A 15,036-nucleotide genomic window follows, 5' to 3' on the forward strand; every position below is an offset into this window, starting at 1 on the left:
AAGTAACAGAGGTTTGTAAAGTTCCTGTCTCTATGGGAAAATTTTATAAAGAAGAGATTACTTGTCATGTGATTGACATGGACGACACTAATGTGCTTTTTGGAAGACCATGGCATGAAAGTGTCAATGGTGGTTATTGCAAGGACAACACATATTTATTTAGGTGGGATGCGCACAAAATTAAAATCAAGTCTAGAAGGAAGAACATCAAGAATGACCATCCTGAGATGTGTGAAAAGAAACATAAAGAAGCCACTTTTGAAGATTGAAGATAAACTTATTAAAGACAAGGAAGCTGATTCATTCATCACATCGATATCCATGTCATGCATGCTTAATAGTGTTCAAGACCAACCCAAAGAGAAGTCAATGGTCATTCCTTTTCAAGTGGAGGAGTTCAAGTTTCAAGATGCTTATTCTAAACTTGTCTACGGTATTGGATTCATGGTGATTCCTTTTAATTTCGAGAATATTGAAGTTGATGGCTTATCATGTTTTATTCCTACTAATGATCGAGCTACATACAAGAGGAACTCGAGGTCGAGTTCTTTTCAAGTGGAGGAGACTGATATAGGACGAGATTTCAGCCAATTTCAACAAAGAATCTCGAAAAGAAAGAAGTGTCTCTATATTAAGAAGAATGATTTGAATATTGGAAATTGGTATTCAAATAGGCTTCTTAATGATGAAATTAATCATAAATTACTCTTTTGGATATATCGGGATTTTCGAGCAAAATCTTGGTTGGGATTCCAATTACATATTTGCATAATATTCTTTAGTATCTAAGATTTTATTTCCGATTTTTATTTAATTAGGTTTAATTAGGTTTCCTAGTTTTAGTCTACAATAAATTCTTCTTTTATGTTTTCTAGTTGTATTGGGTTTATGGCTTTATGTTATGTGCCCTATATAAGGCACCTCTTAGATTGTAATTTTGATTCAAGTTATCAATAAAAAACCAAATATTAGAGAAGTTTCTCTATGTTTCTTACGGCTGTGCCCGTAATTGCTAGTGGATTCTAGCTCATCTCATATGGCTTTCGACGCTTGACGGAGCCTCTTACTATCGTGTTCACGCTTCCCACATCAATGACCAATGATCATTCAACTATAGCACACACCAAAATGAAACAAGAAAAAGATTCGTCAATCTCACCATAGATATGGTGTGATATGTCCTTTGATGTTGGTGTAATTAATTTAACATCTCTAAATGCTGCACACACAAAAAACTAATCCAGCTTTAAAACACAGCTCCCAAGCGGTGCAAATTATCAACATTCTACTCTGCTGCATCTTGTATAGTAGCATGGAGGTTTTGTTACGACCTCTAGTTCAGCAGAACACCCACACAACTGAAATGTAATTACCGAGAGACACTAATCAAAATCAGTGAAAAATGAACACCCAAATGAACCTCAAATATTAAAATATATCAGAACAGCACTATAACACTCTTGAGTTATGTTACACTTTTCAGTACAACAAACTCTTCTATAAATTTATTATGATAAAACATTCAAGTCCGCTAAATAAAGGACCTACTCCTTTCTTATTTTTGAGAAACAGGAGAACTATTAATTGGATATCTTTTTGAAACTCACTTCTTAGTAATTAACTTACCAAGAATGAAATAGGTTTTTGGTATAGGAATAAGTAATGAAAATGTAAATATTTTAGAGTGTAATCCAAAAGATTTCATTGCATAACCACTATAAGTGTTTCAGTGGATGCACTGGGTCTCCTCACGGGAATGTTCAAGATGTGGAACCCCCACGTCATACTTTCGAAAGTTGGATTGGTTTAGTGTAATTATTGAATTATAAACGTGGTCAGGATAGGAGCTGCAATGCCATATTGGCCGTTCGGGCCCCAAGACCAGCCTTAGACCTAGGTGGGTTAGGCTTAGGAGTATATTTGAAGAAGAAAATAAAATTGTATTTCAAGTTTCATGTGGAGGCCTCATTTCAATTGTTCACCTCAGGCCTCAGGGCCAGCCTTATCAAGCCCCAAGCAAATTAGTGTTTGGGCGTATGAAGTTTTCAGGATACAACGATCAATCAAAAAAGAGGGTGTCAAAAAAAAAATTACATTGCATAATGAGAATAAAGTCCAAAGTTTAACACTTATTAACGTTGTACTACATGGAAACCCTTCTAATGAGGACCACTAAAATGAGAACTTTCTAACTAATGGTTTGGGAGACCTACTTTTCGATTACATTACGGCAAATAAACTGTTAGATGTTTATGCATGCATGAGTGTATCACTTCTGAATTTTGTTTTTTCCAAATTGCTAATCGTTAAGGTACCGAACTAGATCAAATCAATGTTACGGTACCAAAAATCAGTGGACAAACCAAATCTGTCAAACATGAACCGTTCATGTTCATAACTGACAAATCACGATTATGAATGTCTTAACGATTTTCAATTTGGTTGAAAAATTGCATAAATGATCTACACATAAATATTTAAACATCTAACGGTTGATTTGCGGAAATGTGATCGAAAAGTGGGTCTAACACAAAAATCCTTAACTAGTACTCATTTTAGTGGTCCTTACTAGAAAGGCTCTCTCTGCACTACATTACATTAAGAAATCCCAAAAATGAAGCCCAAAACAGTAAAAAGAAAATAAACAACCCAATCAAACCGGGTAGGGGTCATCATGAGCTGGGCAAGGGCCGGGGCTTAAATATGGTAACCCCTACCCGCCTGAAAGGCCCGAGCCAGAAGGACCGAAAGGGCCACATAGGGCCGAAATGGGCCTTAACTTGTTTAACAAAAAGAAATGCATTATTTTTTTCTCTCAAAATGTGGCTAAATGGTTATATAAGTAATACAAGGCTCATTGTTTTTTGGTGATCATATTTAATATATATATATATATATATATATTGGAATTAACTTATAAGTTATAACATTTATAAATATTAGTTAAGGTGGTTATATTCAAGGGAAAATGATAAAAAAGGTCATTTTGAAGTGCCTTATTATAATTTAAACACCACAAATGTCCCCATGATAATTAAGGTCACATGTTCACAACCTACCACTAGAGTTCAACTTAATTACAAAACCTGCCACCGTCAGTTTCATTGCCAGTTAACTGCAAATTTCCCAACTGTTTATCTTCTCCAAATTATAATTCCGAATTTCAAAGTTCCAAAACCGCTCAAACCTACTCCGTCTCATCTTCATCTCCGGCGGCCACATTCTGAGACACATACATTCTCCGACGACTGTTTTGCTCAACGGTGAAGCAGCGCCGACGCAAAACTACTTCACAGAAAAGCCCCAAATTTTAGGGATTCGAAGAATTGCAGAACTCGAATCGTCTACCTCGACCGGGTAATCTTTCAGTCTCGATTCTCAGAAACTTCTCTTACTTAATTTTGAGTCATTGATATAGTATTTAGTTTTGGAATTATAAGTCGAATATGATATAATTATTTCTGCATTTGATTCTGAAACAAAACAATTCGATTCCAAGTTTTGGTTTGAGTGAAGATTTAAAGCTTTTTTGAGTGGAGATGATCAATGACTGTCTTCAAATTTTAGTTTGATGCTGTAACATAGCCAGTGACATAGGTTACTGACTGGGTATCATTTGATTTTGGAGGGGCTCTGTTTCCATTTTGGTGTGAGTTGATACAGAGACATGGACAGTAACATAACCATTTATATGGAGATAATGACTATGTGTCATGCTGTTTAGGCTTTAGGCTTTACTTGAATGGAAATTCTGCTAGTGCAAATACATATTTTATAGGCTCAGATAATGAAACTGGCCAGTGAGGTCACTGGCCAGGTCGCTAGACAACTCAAAAGGCCAGATAAGTCACTGGAAAAGGCCAACTCATTGGCAACGTGTGTTAACCTCCTGTCAGTGATCATGTAACTGATCATGTAACTGGCCATGTAACTGGCCATGTAACTTACAATGTATATAACTGAACATGTAACTGATAATGTAACTGATCATGTAACTGGCCATGTAACTGGCCATGTAACTTACAATGTATGTAACTGAACATGTAACTGATCATGTAACTGACGTTGTAACTTACAACATATGTAACTGGCCAAGTAACTGATCATGTAACTGACGTTGTCATTGACATGAGCTGTAACTGACCATGTAACTGATCATGTAACTTACAATATATGTATCTGGCCAAGTAACTGACTACGTAACTGATTATGTAACTGCAAACTCAATGCTAACCTTCTTATTTTTTCAACAGAATTTAAACATCAGAAATGGCAAGAACAAAAAGAAAAGAAAGGGAACCAAGCGATGATGACGAAGACTACCAAGAGGTGGAATCAGAAGATGAAGAACACGATCGAACGATACACAGAAAGAAGAATTCGGAGAAGAGCTTGAAGAAATCAAAAAAAAGGAGACAGGAAGAAACAGAAGAAGAAGAAGAAGAAGAAGAAAAAGAAGAACCAACACCGAAGAAGATCCCCAAGAAGAGCTTGAAATCAAAAACAAAAAGACAGGAAGAAACAGAAGAAGAAGAAGAACCATCACTGAAGAAAATTCCCAAGAAGAGCTTGAAATCAAAAAAAAAAAGACAGGAAGAAACAGAAGAAGAAGAAGAAGTAGAACAATCACCAAAGAAGGGTTCCTCTTTGGTGCTGTTTCAAAAAACTGAAGCAGCACCAAAGAGGAAGAGAAATGTGAAACCAGGACATGTGCAGTACAGGTGCACATTAATAAGTTTCTTGAACACAATTAAAGATAACAAGAAGAATCTCAGTGCAAGAACATTAGATTTGCTCAGGCAGTCACCATTTGGAAATATTGTCGATGCATTCCATGGTGGCTACATAGAGGAGAAGTCAGCCAAGAAATCTGATGATTTCATTACACTCCTCCTGCAGGCCTACGACCATGAAAATGACCTCTTCTTCTTTGGAAAGAAGAAATTCAGGATCTCAACAAGAGATATTTCAAAGATCCTAGGAATGCCAGAAAAAGGTCAGTTGGTCCCAAAGACTTCTGAGGGTGCATATCAGTCCGACTTTGTCCAGCAGTTTTTTTCAAACACAGCGAGAATTAACAAGAGAGCCGTGGAGAAAGCTCTGCAAGATGCGCTCAAGGACAATCCAACAACAGAGGAAGGGATTGAGAAGAAGGACAAAAATGTGGCAAGATTAATCTTGCTGGACTTGTCCATCAAGTTTCTGTTCCCAAACGCAGGAGGAACAATTTCATGGGACTACGTCAAAGCCTGCGAAAATTTGGATAAGATCGGATCTTATGACTGGGCAAGGGAAGTTGGAAGCTTCTTAAAAAAGTCTATAAAGACTTTGAAAAAGAAAAAGGAGTCAACCAGCCCATATGGTAATACGGGAGGTTGCGTTCTGATAATACTGGTAAGTTACTGTCAGACTGAAATGTAACTGGTCAAGTCACTGATCAAGACAAACTGCATGTCATTCGTCAAGTCACTATGACTAATTTTTTTTTGTTTTTTGTGCAAGCAGTATTGGTTCTGTCAAAAGACTGGAAAAATCAAGCCAATATCTGGAAGGGAGAACGAAGATCATGGGATGAGAAAATGGGACATCCAGAAGCTGATACAGAATTGGACAAGTTTTAACAGCTTGAAAAAACTAGAGGTATTTTCTTCTCTGTCAAAGTAGTTGTCACTAGGCACGTCACTGGCCAAGTAACTATCTTGGTTAAAAGTCACTGATTAAGTCACTGTCACACTGCATGTTCAATGGCCAAGTCACACTTCATGTCACTGGCCTTCATAACTGTTGTAAACATGTCATTGCTCATGTCACATAGCATGTCACTGACATATTGAATATGTTTCTTTCAGAAAATCTTTGAAAACCTGAAGGAGGATGGAGAGGAATCAGAATCCGAGGAAGAGGAGAATAGATCAGATGAAGCAAAGACAGTTCCGGAAGGAGAGGAAAAAGGAGCTGATGATCAGAATTGTGAAAACGAAGAAGATAACCTACAAGTTGAGGTGGCTGAACAGGAAACAACTTCAGAAAAAAACAAGTGGGAGAAAGAGCTTCAGAAAAAGGAGGAGGAGATAAGATATATGACTGTGGAGAAAGATAATTTGAAGAAAAAACTGAACGAAAAGGAACAGGAACTAAGAAAAATCACGGAGGACATGGTGAATCTGGAGGAACGAAATGCTACACTTGTGACCGAGAATTTCTGCCTTGCATCATCGGTGAAGGAGTTAGAGATAAAATTGAAGGAATTGGAGCAAATGTTGAGCCCAAAGACTCACACATCAACAGCAGCTCAGCAGCACAGCTCCCCACCACCTAACTCAGCAGAAGAAAACACAGAAAAGAAAGATCAATCAACTGTTGAGGAAAGTCAGTCCCAAGGGATCTGCACAGTCGAAGAATCTGCAGCAGCAGCAGCTCAATCTCCACCTCACTGCACAGTGGCAGAAGAAACTCAATCGACACCTCCATCACACAAGGACTCACAGTTCCAGAGCCCCACAGTCCACATGCTCACAGTGGCGGAAATGGAACAACAAGCTGACATGTTTCAGATAGTGAAAAGTCCTATAGTTGAAGAAGCATCTCAACTTCGTACGTTGAGCATAGAGAAAGAGAAGAAGACACCAGAGCAGAGCAAAAAGGGCCAGTTAACAATGCACCTTACACAGCAACATTCTGGTGAAACGGTATCATCAATGGGTCTCTACTCTTACGTTGTGAGATTAAAGAATAGGAGAAGAACACAGAAAAAGGACAACATTTACTGGTGGGGGGATGTGAAAGCAAAACGACAGAAGAAAGCAAAGGAGATTGAAAGAGGCTGAAAAGAAAGAAAAAGAAGAAAAAGAAAAGGAGATGAAGGCCTCACTGCCAGATGCTGAACGTAAAAGGCTAGAACAGATGGTAGCACAACAGAAGTTGGACGATGTACCAGAGGATGTTCGGGAAGCAATAAGACAGATGGACGCTGCAGAAAATGCACAAATCAATAAAGAGCAAGAAGAGAAGCAGCTACCTCCTGAGGTCGTAGACTGGGAGGAGAGCAAAGTATACAATTTTATGGACCAGGACACCAAGAGGAGAGTCCAGAAATACTGGCAAAATGCACCATCAGGGTAATACTTTAATTAAGTCAAAATTCTATTTTAAACTTATTGTCACTGGCCAAGTAACTGTTTATGTAACTATCAAAGTAACTGGCCAGGCCATCTTTCATGTATATGGCGAAGTCACTGGCCATGTGAAGTCAATGGCCAAGTCACTGTCCATGTAACTGACAAAGTAACTGGACAAGTAAAGTCGCTGACCAAGTCACTGTCCATGTAACTGCGGAAGTCACTGGCCAACGAGTTGGGCAAGTGAAGTCACTGGGCAAGTCATTGGCCATGTGATTTTTAAATAACCAACATCACAATCTATGTTACTTACACTATTCATTCTTTGCAGAGTATACTTCTGGGATGGAAGACAGTATGGAGCACAGGTTTCAAGACAGGATTTAAAAGACATGATCATGGACGAACCGATAGCAAGCAATTGCATCGAATGTTATGGAATTCTCTTGACTGATCAGCTGTTGGAGAAAGAATCACAAGACTTGGATGTCCCAACTTTTATGAATCCCTTATGCTGGGTAAGTAGTGGAACGATTATCAATCTACAATCAAAGCAAATAATTCTTAATTGATAATAACTTGTCTTCTTTTTTTCTTACAAACAGAATTCTGCAGAAAATTTGACGGTGTATTATGTACATCTGTACCTCTGCGAACCACTGTTCCAGAATCTGGCAAGATCCAACTATATATTCTTCCCAATCTCACATGAATCAGGATTTCATCATACACTGCTCATTTTTGACAAGGAATTAAATGAATGGTACCACTGTGATTCAAAAAGACCGAAAAAACCATCAACTGGAAAATCCTTTCAAAATGTCCAAAAAATGGTATGGAACACTTTCGTCATACTAATTTCATATATTTAATTTAAGCAGAAAGCATATTATTGATTATGTTGCGATGTTGGAAATGCAGGTTGACATGGTCGAACTTTGGATGACAGCAGTAAAACAACAAGCAGATGACATGCTGGAACAGGGATGCAGAATGAAATTTGATGAAAAGAACAGTTCAGAAGAAGAACTGAAAATGATAGAAGTTCCATTGACTGAAACCGAGAGAGAAAGCATAAAGTGGATCAAGGATAACTATAAACAAAAAATGGCAGTGACAGAACTCAAAGACAACCCTCAGCAAGGAAAAGATTCGTAAGTACACAGCTCTTTAAAAATGTCAATATAATCATTATAAAGTTCAAATTCATTTACTTCAATTTTTATATGATGAACAGATTGGATTGCGGACTTTTTGTAATGTACACAATGGAGATAATTTCGAAAAAAGGGAAAGTTCCAAAGAAGCTCGCAAAGGATGATATTTTGAATTTTAGAGCTCATGTTGTAAAGTCATTTGCAGAAAGTAGGCACAGCTGGAACTCAAAACATAATGAAGTGTAGAAATTTGTTTAGGCAATAGGATAGGTTATATAGTTTTTTCGAATTGATTCATCATATATATCCATTCATTTGTTCAATCGGAATTTCCATTTTTTAATATTTTCTTGCATATATTGCTTCAGTATATAAAAGTTTGTTTGATATGATCTTCTGAAAAGTTTGTTTGATATTGCTTCAGTATGTAAAAGTTTGTTTGATATGATCTTCTGAAACTGAATGTCACTGGATATGGCAACCTGAATGTCATAGACCAAGTCACTGGTCAAGTAACTGTAAAAAAAATTCATGTCCTTATGAACCCTATAAAGTAACTGGCCAAGTCACTGGCAAAGTAACTGTAAAAAAATTCATGTCCTTATGAACCCTATAAAGTAACTGGCCAAGTCACTGGCAAAGTAACTGACAAAGTCACTCACTAGCAAAAGACAAGACATGTTTGGTAATCTTTTTATTTTTAAATGCAGCGTGCCGCTGCACCGCAACTGCAGCGTTCCGCTGCACGACAACAAACAAAGTTTAAGTTTCAATTAAAAATCTGTAAAAGGTAATGTCATGAGCCAAAACATAAAGCAAGTAACTGTAAAAAAAATTCATGTCCTTATGAACCCTATAAAGTAACTGGCAAAGTAACTGTAAAAAAAATTCATGTTCTTATGAACCCTATAAAGTAACTGGCCAAGTCACTGGTCAAGTAACTGTAAAAAAAATTCATGTCCTTATGAACCCTATAAAGTAACTGGCCAAGTCACTGGCAAAGTAACTGACAAAGTCACTCACTAGCAAAAGACAAGACATGTTTGGTAATCTTTTTATTTTTAAATGCAGCGTGCCGCTGCACCGCAACTGCAGCGTTCCGCTGCACGACAACAAACAAAGTTTAAGTTTCAATTAAAAATCTGTAAAAGGTAATGTCATGAGCCAAAACATAAAGCAAGTAACTGTAAAAAAAATTATGTCCTTATGAACCCTATAAAGTAACTGGCCAAGTCACTGGACAAGTAACTTTAAAAACTAATGCAGCATGCCAATAAATAGAACAAGTAAATGTAAAAATTGAAGTCACTGCTTATGTCACTTTCTATGTTTGAAATTACCTATCTAACCATTCAACTACAAGTAAACTGCCAGTGGCAGTTATCTAACCCGAGGGCGACTATTTCTCTTGGTTCATTTTACAATATCTTTTCACAATTTCAAAACTCAGAGAAACTTTATACGATTTTTGCCCTAAACTCAGAGAAACTGCTCAAAAATTTTCTCTCCGGCTAAAACAGAGGACAACAACTGATTTCCTCCACCGTGAACGGTGGGTAAGCAAGAGTGATTCACCGACTAAGCCCCAAGTTTTACGGTTCTTCAAATTTACCGAAAACATTTGAAAATCTGTGCTCGTCAGACAGCCGCCGGTAACTTCCTCCTCATTTCATATAATTTTGATTTGAATAGCTTGCGTTTTGTTTGAATTAGAAAAGATATTTCAATTACATGTGGAGTCTCATCAGAGAATGAATTTGCATGCGACATTTGTTTGACTTACATGTGGAATCTGATGAGAAAATGGTGAGACTTGTTTAAATTACATGCGGAATCTAATGAGAAAATGATGATTTCTGTTTGAATTACATGTGGAATTTGATGAGAAAATGAATTTCCATGTTAGTTTTGTTTGAATTACATGTGGAATTTGATGAGAAAATGAATTTCCATGTTAGTTTTGTTTGAATTACATGTGGGATGATGCGAGAAAATTTCAGCCTTTTGTCATTGTTCAATGTCTTTGTCACTGCCCATGTCGCTGCACTGGTCACTGGCTATGATCATGTAACTGGTCATGTAACTGGGCATGTAACTGTTTATGTCACTATCATAAACATGTGCATAAATATGTCACTGGTTATGTAACTATTAAAATAACTATTGAATTCTAATTTTCATAACTGTTTACAGGATTTTTTTTAAAAAGTTCGAGGAATGGACCAACTAAAAAGAAAACAAAGTGAGGAATCCGGAGAAGAACAATCTAAAGAACAAAGTCCAGAAGAAACAATTGGGGAAAAGTTGAAAGAGATAAAATGGAAGAAAATGGAAGAGAGAAAAAAGCGAAAGAAGAAAACTGAAGATGAAGAAGAATCAAGTGAAGTTGAGGAAGGAACAATTGGAGATGAAGAAGAATCTGATGAAGAACAAGTCCGGGGTAAGAAGACGAAGAAGGAAAAAAAAGAAGAAAACTGGAAAGCAGAAAAGAAGAAAACTGGAAGGAACTGAAGATGAAGAAGAATCTAATGAAGAACAAGTCCGCAGTAAGAAGAAGAATAAGATTAAAAAGGAGAAAACTAAAAAGGAGAAAAGAAGAAACAGGGAAGAAAATGAAGATGAAGAAGAAGTTCGTGCCAAGAAGAAGAAGAAAATGGATAAAAGGAAGACAAAAAAAGAGAGTACAAAGAAGAAGGAAGAAACTGATGAGGAAGAAGATACAAAGGATGATGAAGAGGAAAAAGTCCCAGGGAAAAGAAAAAGATATGTAAAAGAGGGTTATGTGCAGTATCGCTGCACAATGCTTGCTTTTCTGAAAACAATTGCAGAAAACAAAAATAACTTGACTGAAGGGACTTTAGAGCTGCTGCAGAAAACACCCTTTGCAACGCTGATAGATGCATTCCATGGAGGTTCAATTAAAGAAAAGGATGCAAAGAAATCGGATGATTTAATCACACTTCTGCTACAAGCATACAACAGCGACACAGACCTTTTTGTGTTTGGGAACAGGAAATTCAGAATGTCAACAAGTGATATATCTATGATTTTAGGAGTGCCGGGATCCGGGTTATCAGTACCAAAGACCAAAGAAGGGGCATACAGATCTGAGTTCGTGACTATATACTTTGACAAAAAGCAGAGGATCAACAAGGCGGCTGCAGAGGAAGCTTTGAAGAAGGCATTGGCAGAAGCTCCAGAAACAGGGGATGAAAAAACGAAACGGGACAGAAATGTTGCCGTATTAGTACTCTTGAACCTTTTCATCAAACTCCTGTTCCCAAACTCTGGAGGAACAATATCTTGGGACTATATAAGAGTCTGTGAAGAGGTGGAAAGTCTGGGAAAATATAGCTGGGCAAAGGAAGTTGGCGACTTCCTTAAAAAATCAATTAAACGAAAGGCAAAAGAATCCCAAAACATGGCAGGTTGCGTGATATTGGTGATGGTAAATTCCCGTACCTTGTTAAAAATTTGTTTATGCATCATTTTGCTGTCCCATAATTAACTACGTATGCTGTTGTAAGTACAAAAACTAGATCAGTGTCATGTCATTGGTCAGGTCACTGGACAGGTAACTGGCCAGGTCACTGTTAATGTTACTGTCAAGTTTATGTCACTGACAATGTCACTGTTTATGTATTTGCATATGTCATTGGTTATGTTTGTGATATTCATATGGCTAAGCAGCTGTTTGAAAAATAACTAACTAGTTTTCTATTTTTATTTTTTATTTTCCAAACAGTATTGGTTTTGCCACAAGACGGGAGTAGTGCCGCCAATCTCTGGAAGAGAAACCGAAAAACACGGAATAAGAAAGTGGCAATTAAAGACCCTGATAGAAAAAAAAGGGGATTTCAACACCATGGGGAAGTTGAAGGTATGTTAATTTGATGTAGATAAACTAGGTCACTGGTCTTGTCACTGGTCCTGTTAATGTCGTAGGGTTCCAACTGGTCAAGTCACTGAGCAAGTCATTAACTATGTCACTGCTCATGTTATTGTTATATTTTCATGTCACAGTGCATGTATCTTTCCATGTCTATGATTGTGTTGTTGTTTTATTTCTGTCACTGCTTATGTCACTGACAACTTTTGTAATTTTGTTTCAGAAAATCTTTGATAAAGTTAAAGAAGATGCAGAGGAAGAAGATTCTGAGTCTAATACAGACACAGAAAGTAAAGAAAAAAAGAATGATGGGCGCGCAAGAAGATAATGTTGAAAATAGAACCAGTGGAAACATTAACAATGAGAAGATGGAGAGAGATATAGGGAAGACCAATGAAGAGAAGAACGAATTACAGAGAAAGCTGGAGGGAAAGGAAGAAGAGCTAAGTGCTTTTAAAAAAGAAGTTGAGGAGAAAGAAAAGGAAATTGGCAGAATAAACGAAGAGAATGAGGATGTGTTATTGGAAAATGAGGTGCTGAAAATTGAGAAAGCCTCACTGATTAAAAGAGTGAAGGAATTGGAGGGCATAGTGATGGCACTAACTGAGGAGTATGAGTCGCCAATAGCACGGCCAGGTGATGACAACAAGTCAACTCCTCCTCCCCCACCACCTAGTTTCCCTCCACCAAAATCAAAGGCCCCTCAGGACAAGCCAACTGACACCAAGCACTCCAAAAACACAAAATCTCAAGGTGGAATTCAGGGAACTCAATCACAACCTGCCTACTCCACAGCAAGCGCATCTCAGATGACATCTGCGGAACCTCACTCTACCGACCAAGGACATCAGTCACCACTTCAATGCCTTGCCCAAGTAGCTGCACAAGTTCATTCACCAACCTCTCCTGAGGTTAAATTGAGAATGACGGAAGATGCTTGCACACCAAATACTGCTTGGGTTAATGCATTGTTTGTGTTTCCACCTCCGGGCGTGTTTCAAACTCCTCCTCCAAGAAAAGTCAGTTTGGAAGATATGCAAGCAGAGCCAAACAAGTATCAGATCATTATATCACCAGAGGTTCAGCCTGTTTTTGACGTCGAACCAGTCAATTACATTTCTCCTACACAACAGATGACAAGAGCTGAGTTCATCAAGCCAATTTTAGAGGAGATATCAGGGCAGGACTCAGAATCTATTGGCCTCTATTGTTATGTGGTTAGGACGAAGAGAAAGGAGAGAGTACAAAAAACACATCATATTTTCTGGTGGGACGAGGTGAAAGAGCAAAGGCAGAGGGCGAAAATGACAAGATTCACAGCACTAGAAAAGAAAAAAGGACAGACAGCTGAACAGCAGCCACAGGAGGAAGTGATACATGATTTGACGATTAATGTGGATGACGAGGAACAAACAGAAAAAAACAAAATTGAAGTGATAGATTGGCAAAACCGACAACTGTACAAACTACTTGACAGCCCAACTAAAAGCAAATTAGAGAAGTACTGGAACAAGGCAGAACAAAGGTAATGTTTCATGTTACAGCTCACAAGATAGTGACTTAACTTGCCATGTAGCTGTCCTAGTCACTGGCCAAGTCACTGTCCAGATCATGGCAATTGCCATGTAGCTGCCCTAGTCACTGTCCAGATCATTTTCAAATGCCATGTAGCTGGCCTAGTCACTGGTCAAGTCACTGTCCAGATCATGGCAATTGCCATGTAGCTGGCCAAGTCACTGTCCAGATCATTGGCAAGTGAAAAGTAACTGGCTAAGTCACAGGACTAACAACGTTCTATGTTATGCAGCGTATTATTCTGGGAGGGAAAAGAGGCTGGAAGCGAAATCACAAGGGCAGATGTCAAAATGTTCATAAGCAATCAATCAATAGCAAACAACTGGATTGATTGCTATGGGGAAATGTTGAAGGATGAACTGCAAAACGAAAGTTCACAAAGTTTGGGAAGATCTGCTTTTATGCATACCATGTGTTGGGTAAGTATGACGAGCACTTTCTATAAACATTGAATCCTTATCTCTCATTCTTTGTTTATTTATAACTCGTTCTATGTATTTCTTTCTTTCTTTTTTTAAATAGTATTCGACAATACATTTAACTGTGAGAAACCTCCATCAATACTTGTGTGAGCCGCTGTTCCAAAACATGGGAAAATGCAGCATGCTTTTCTTCCCAATTACCCATAATGAAGAATTTCACCACACGCTCTTGGTCTTTGACAAGGACATACCGCAATGGCTGCATTTTGATTCAATGAAACCAAGAAGAGCAGGAACAGGGGAGTGCTTTAAAAGTATAAAAAAATTGGTAAGAAACTTCTTACTGACCATGTAACTGACCATGTAACTATCACTTACTAATCTGTTAAAAAATACAGGTTGAAATGGTCGAGCTGTGGATGAGAGCAGTGAAAGATCAAGCAGACGATATGCTGCAGCAAGGCTGCCGAATGAAATTTGACAAGAGTCAAAGCACTCACACAAAATTAAAGATGGTTGAAAGTATTTTGAGCGATGACGAGATAAGAACAATAAGGTGGATAAAGGAAAATTATGACGGTGGAAGGATTCCTTTGAACCATGCCAGAATCTGCCCCCAACAAGACGAAGGATCGTAAGTCTATATTCAAAAATTTAAAATGATAACTTTACTGTTACTAAGTTGGTCAAAATCATTAACTTGAAATTTTTAATTGACAACAGATTAGATTGCGGACCTTTTGTAATGTATTACATGGACAGAATGGCAAAAGAGGAGAAGATACCAAACAAAGTCACCAAAGCTCAGATGATGAAGTTCAAAGCTCAAATATTCAAAAAATTTGCAGAACATAAGCAGAGCTGGAACTCAGCAA

General features: G+C 37.7%; 2 protein-coding genes across 2 annotated transcripts; both read left to right on the top strand.

The window, feature by feature from the left end:
• Positions 1-6,835: 6,835 nt before the first annotated feature.
• Positions 6,836-12,048, top strand: LOC133737183 (uncharacterized). Its single transcript, XM_062164791.1, has 8 exons — positions 6,836-7,118; positions 7,450-7,636; positions 7,724-7,951; positions 8,040-8,272; positions 8,356-8,483; positions 11,104-11,723; positions 11,838-11,938; positions 12,021-12,048. Exons 1-8 carry the CDS (start codon positions 6,859-6,861, stop codon positions 12,046-12,048), a joined length of 1,785 nt encoding a protein of 594 aa, XP_062020775.1. The 5' UTR covers positions 6,836-6,858.
• A 1,909-nt stretch (positions 12,049-13,957) lies between these two features.
• On the top strand, positions 13,958-14,799 carry LOC133737184 (uncharacterized). Its single transcript, XM_062164792.1, has 3 exons — positions 13,958-14,158; positions 14,262-14,489; positions 14,560-14,799. The coding sequence occupies exons 1-3, from the start codon at positions 13,961-13,963 to the stop codon at positions 14,797-14,799; spliced, it is 666 nt and encodes a 221-aa protein (XP_062020776.1). The 5' UTR covers positions 13,958-13,960.
• The last annotated feature ends 237 nt before the right edge of the window (positions 14,800-15,036 follow it).

The sequence above is a fragment of the Rosa rugosa genome, chromosome 3, assembly GCF_958449725.1.
Source record: "Rosa rugosa chromosome 3, drRosRugo1.1, whole genome shotgun sequence".
NCBI lineage: Eukaryota > Viridiplantae > Streptophyta > Magnoliopsida > Rosales > Rosaceae > Rosa > Rosa rugosa.

What these genes read in the sequence shown, in the direction of transcription:
- LOC133737183 (XM_062164791.1), top strand. Translation starts at nt 6,859, where the DNA reads ATGAAGGCCTCACTGCCAGATGCTGAACGTAAAAGGCTAGAACAGATG. An exon ending in CCTCAGCAAGGAAAAGATTC is followed by an intron (nt 8,273 to 8,355) that starts GTAAGTACACAG and finishes TATGATGAACAG; the next exon opens with ATTGGATTGCGGACTTTTTG. An exon ending in GTTGCGTGATATTGGTGATG is followed by an intron (nt 11,724 to 11,837) that starts GTAAATTCCCGT and finishes GTCATTGGTCAG; the next exon opens with GTCACTGGACAGGTAACTGG.
- LOC133737184 (XM_062164792.1), top strand. Translation starts at nt 13,961, where the DNA reads ATGTTATGCAGCGTATTATTCTGGGAGGGAAAAGAGGCTGGAAGCGAA. An exon ending in TTATGCATACCATGTGTTGG is followed by an intron (nt 14,159 to 14,261) that starts GTAAGTATGACG and finishes TTTTTTAAATAG; the next exon opens with TATTCGACAATACATTTAAC. An exon ending in TTAAAAGTATAAAAAAATTG is followed by an intron (nt 14,490 to 14,559) that starts GTAAGAAACTTC and finishes TAAAAAATACAG; the next exon opens with GTTGAAATGGTCGAGCTGTG.